Here is a 5,095-nt window from a genome sequence, read left to right on the forward strand (position 1 = left end):
TTGCAGTTGATTTTCAGTCCAATTTGCTGGTTGAATGAGTTGAGTCGAGTTGTTTTTCTTGTACATGGCGTTGGGTATGTGATTGGAGAGCGAGATCATCTGCAAAGTCCAGGTCTTCAAAGGATGAGAAGAGCGTCCATTTAAAGCCTCTTGGCATGTCTTCTGTTGTACGCCGCACCACCCAGTCGATGTCCATGCTGAAGAGCACTGCAGACATGACACACCCCTGACGTACTCCTGTTTTGACTTCAAAACGGAGCTCACTGTGATCAACACGGCATGTAAAGTTGAAATAGAAGCTTTTGATGACGTTGATTATACGGAAAGGAATTCCATACGCCCGCAGACTACGCCAGAGGCTGGCCCTGTGACGACTGTCAAAAGCCTTCTCAAAGTCTGTGAAATGTATGCAGAGTTGCCATTGCCATGCTAAGCACTGTTCTCTTATGTTTCATGGAATGAAGATCTGGTCTGTGCATCCACGCCTTTCCCGAAAACCAGCTTGCTCTTTGCTGAGAACACTATCAGCTGCCTCTGATATACGCTGGGCTATGATCTTACACAATTCTTTGCTTGGCACAGAGAAAAGTGTGATACCATGCCAGTTATTACAATCACTGAGTTCCTGTCTTTGGTATCCTCACTACAACTATAGATAGACAGATCCCTGCAGCGCCCAAAAATCCTGTGGGGTTTGCTCATCAAGCGGGTTACGACCAGAACCATTGTAACGTGGAAGTGGGGATAGGGACGTGCTGAACCAGGGACACAGGAGGGTGGCAGATTGAAAGTGCTGGTCGACCCGGCCTGCTCAGGTGTGCTCTATTCTGGTGCGGTGCCGATGGCCTATGAGGGTGTGAGGGTGACAGCTTGGAGGTGCTGTTTGACCCAGCCTGCTGAGTCCAGGGACATCTAAGGGGTCAGCTTGGGAGTGCTGATTAACCCGGCCCTCTCAGATGGGCTCTGTTAATGTGGGTGTGTTTGTCTGATTCTGGGGCTGGAAGAACCCAGCCCTGGGGAACCGAGGTCCTTCAGGATAGCGCCATTGGGAGGGAACTGGCAGAAGGGAAAAGTCGAGCTCCGTATGAGAACACAAGTGACACAAGCGGTACGTGGATAAAATTACAGACCCTCCCCCCCACCCCCCAGAAGAGTAACCCTAATAAATGAGCATACCCCAAAGTAACAGGCAAAGCTGGTAACAATAGGTCCCATTCCCTGACCCCCCTTTGGCCAGCTGGGAGCCAGAGCCCCTTGAGAGAAAAGGCCCCCTGAGCCAGTCCATCCCCCCTACACCAGGTGACACTCAGCCTTGGCGCTGGCCTTGCTCTTGCTGGCGGGGAGGGAGGACTGGCCGGAGACCTCGCTGAAGGCGCCTTCAAAGGCCGACAGCACCGAGCTCCGGAGCTTCTCCCTGAAATCCCGGCCCACAAAGACGTAGAGGAGGGGGTTGAGGCAGCTGTTGAGATAGGCCAGGGCTGAGGCCAGTGGGATCCCCACTGCCAGGAGCGACTGGAGCTGGGGCGTCACCGCAGTGACCGACACCTCCAGGAAGGAGAAGACGTGGTAGGGGAACCAGCAGAGGAAGAAGGCCGTCACCACGGCCACCATGATCTTGTAGGGCCTGCCAGAGCGGGCCAGCTGGTTCCGCCTCATCTTGGCCGCGATGACCACATAGCAGGCCAGGATGATGGCAAATGGCACCAGAAAGCCAGCCACGAACCGGGTCAGCACCACGGCCCGGTGCCGACTCTCCCTCAGCCCAGCCATCTCCTCCGCCTGGAAGCCATCCGACAGGGCGTAGTTGTTGTAGCAGTGAGTGACATTCTCCTGAAAAGGGGAGCTCCTGGTGTCCCGGAAAACCACATAGGGGCAGCTGAGAGCAAGGGCTGCCAACCACATGGCCATGGCCACCAGGGAGGCCAGCCGGGGCGAGCGGTGGTTCTGGGCCCAGACCGGCCAGGCCACGGTGATGCAACGGTCGGCGCTGATGGCGGTGAGGAGGAAGACGCTGGCGAACATGTTGAGGAAGGCCACGGCGGTGTTGATCTTGCACAAGGCCCGGCCAAAGGGCCAGTGGAAGCCCAGGGCCACATAGGCCACGGCGAGGGGGAGGAAGAAGGTGAAGATGAAGTCGGCTACGGCCAGGTTGAGGAACCAGATGGCGTTGACCGTCCTCTTCATCTGAAAGCCGGTGATGAAAATGACCAGCCCATTGCCCGTCACCCCCAACACAAAGGCGATGGAATAGATCACCATGGAGACCACGTGCATGGTGCCACGCAACCTGGCTCCGGCCTCCAAGCTGGAGTCATCCTCGTAGTCTCCATCATAGTCGTAGGGGGAGGAGGCGTTTTCGGCCATGCTGAAGAAGAAGCTGCAGGAAAGGAGTCATTGGACATAAGGGGAAAGGCCCCGTGCCCCATTCCCCACCCATCCTGAGCCAGCCAGTCCCCACCATGGGGCTGGATGGGGGCCAGCACCCCCTAGAGGGGAAAGTTTGCATGTCTCATTCCCCACTCACACTGCCCCCTTAAGTCAGCAAGACCCCCACTCTGGGCTTGGATTGGGGCCAGTGCCCCCTAGAGGGGAAAAGCCGCATGCCCCATTACCTGCCCCCCTGAGCCAGCCAGTCCCCGCCCTGGGGCCAGATCTGAGCCAGGGCCCCTGATGGGGGAAAGGCCTCCAGTCCCATGTCCAGCCCTCCTGAGTCAGCCAGTCCCCGCCCTGGGGCCAGATCTGAACCAGGGCCCCTGACGGGGGAAAGGCCTCCAGTCCCATGTCCAGCCCTCCTGAGTCAGCCAGGACTCAAAATATTTAGCTGCATGGTACCAAGGAAACTGGGTAATCGCATCCAACTGTCACTTTCCCAGCTCCAGCCGCGTTGCCACATCGCTGTGGTTACTGGCTGGGCTAGGAAAACCCTGAGGTTGGGCAACTTCATTCTGGAGCCAGGATGCTGGTCACTCAGCCGGGAACACCACAGATGTGTTGGATGGTCCCCGGTCCAACACACCTCCCCCCTCCACCCCCGCCCCCCAGCTTAGTCAGACTCTTCCCCGGCTCAGCACAGTAGGGAGAGACCCTGAGATGCCCAGCGCAGACCCAGCTCCTGCCAACTGCGACGGCTTCCCCGAGCTCTCAGCTCTTCTCTGAGCACAACGGGCCAGGAGGCTGGGAGCCAGGACTCCTGGGTTCTCTCCCTAGCTCTGGGAGGGGAGTGAGGGCTACTGGTTACAGCAGGAGGGGGCTGGGAGCCAGGACTTCTATCCATCCATCCCCATACATCCCATCTATCTCTCTGCCTATGTATCTACCAGCTACTACAGTGATGAAGATAGATAGATAGATAGATAGATAGATAGATAGATAGATAGATAGATAGATAGATAGATAGATAGATGGGGTGGCTGGGGACAGACAGACGGACGATAGGTTTGCTCATGCTGGCCTGGCAGGTTTGTTACCTTGTTCCTGATTCTCTCCTCTGCTGGCTTCGTGATTCGCTCCCTCTCTCCCTGATGCCCCCGAGTGTCTGCAGTGATCCTGGTGCCGCCGGTGGCTATGGGGAGGTGCCAGGAAATGGGGCGGGAGGTGTGGGGGGGTGCTGGACGTGGTGCTTCCCCCAGCCCTTGTCTCTGTCCTGGCACCAGGCTGCTCTCTGCTCTGGGCTTCTCTGTGCAGCGGGGGGAGTGCAGGGGTTGTGGAGGCATTGTGGGGGTCTGTGTGTTGGGGAGATTGGGGGGCTGTGTTTGGAGGGGTTGAGGAAGTATGGAGGTTGTGTTTGGGGGTTCTGGGGAGCTGTGGGGGTGGGGGCCTGTGTTGGGGTGCTGGGGGGAGACTGTGGGGCATTGTTGGAGGCTGTTGGAGGGATTGGGGGACTGTATTTGGGGAGAAATTGGAGAGTTGGGGGTATTAAAGGGGCTGTGTTTGTGGGGGGTTCTGGGAAGCTGAGAGGGGTGGAGGCCTGTGTTGGTGCTGTGGGGAGGACTGTGGGGTGTTGTTGGGGGTCTGTGTTTGAGATGATTGGAGGCTGTGGGGGGCTGGGGGCATTATAAGGGCTGTGTTTGTGGGGGGTTCTGGGGAGCTGTGGGGGCCTGTGTTGGGGATGCTGTGAGGAGGACTGTGGGGCATTGTTGGGGGGCTGTGTGTTGGAGGCTGTTGGGGGCATTCAGGGGCTGTGTTGGGGGAAATTGGGGGGCTCGGAGGAATTAAGTGGGCTTTGTTTGTGGGGGATTGTGGGGAGCTGTGGGGGGGGCCTGTATTGGGATGCTGTGGAGGACTGTGTGGCTTTGTTGGGGGGCTGTGTTTGGGGGGATTGGGGTCTGTGGGGGGTTGGGTGCATAATGGGGGCTGTGTTTTGGGGGGGTTCTGGGGAGTTCTAGGGTGGGGGCCTGTATTGAGGTGCTGTGAGGAGGACTGTGGGGTGTTTTTGGGGACCTGTGTTGGGTGGTTGTTGGGCGGGGGAACTGGGGGGGGGCTCTGTTTGGGGGAGGGGCTGCTGAGCCAGCCTCCATGAGGGGAGTGGGGTCCGTGTCTCCGTCAGTCTGTCAGTCATCCGTCCCCCCAGCACCACTGCTCGTTCCCACAGAGACAATTCGATCCAGACTTTTACATCCCCCCCACCCCGGCGCAGGGTCTGATATCTCCCCGTTAAATGACTCAGCCCTTCCCAAACAAGGGCCATGGCAATTCCCCCTCCCCAGCTCTGCCGGTGCCCCTCACTCCTGACCCGCAGCCCCTGCTAGCCCAGCTCTGGCGTGGGGGTGGTGCCTAGTGGGCTCTGGCCGGGGCTTTGGGGGGGGGGGATCAGGACTACTGGCTTTACGCCAGCCTGTGCCCCGAACCTGGAGGTGGAGCAACCCAACAAACTCAGCACACAGCGGTGGGTGCCCTCAGACCACATCCTCGCCCCGACGGGTCACAGGGGCCGGGTCCATCCGCGGCTCTGGATCTACCCGTGGAAATACAAACAGTCGTTAGCCAAACCCCAACCCCAGGAAAACAAAGCCGGCTAAAAACCTCTTGACGAAGCAAAATTCCCGGCTGCCCGGTGGGCAGAGAGAGAAACACCAAAAGCCCCCGGCCGGGCCAG

General features: G+C 58.5%; 1 protein-coding gene across 1 annotated transcript; it reads right to left on the reverse strand.

Moving 5' to 3' along the window:
- Positions 1-1,290: 1,290 nt before the first annotated feature.
- Positions 1,291-2,364, reverse strand: LOC140902971 (chemerin-like receptor 1). The gene has a single exon (XM_073323551.1). It carries the CDS (start codon positions 2,362-2,364, stop codon positions 1,291-1,293), a length of 1,074 nt encoding a protein of 357 aa, XP_073179652.1.
- Positions 2,365-5,095: the final 2,731 nt, after the last annotated feature.

This window comes from Lepidochelys kempii, chromosome 24 (genome assembly GCF_965140265.1).
Source record: "Lepidochelys kempii isolate rLepKem1 chromosome 24, rLepKem1.hap2, whole genome shotgun sequence".
Classification (NCBI taxonomy): domain Eukaryota; kingdom Metazoa; phylum Chordata; order Testudines; family Cheloniidae; genus Lepidochelys; species Lepidochelys kempii.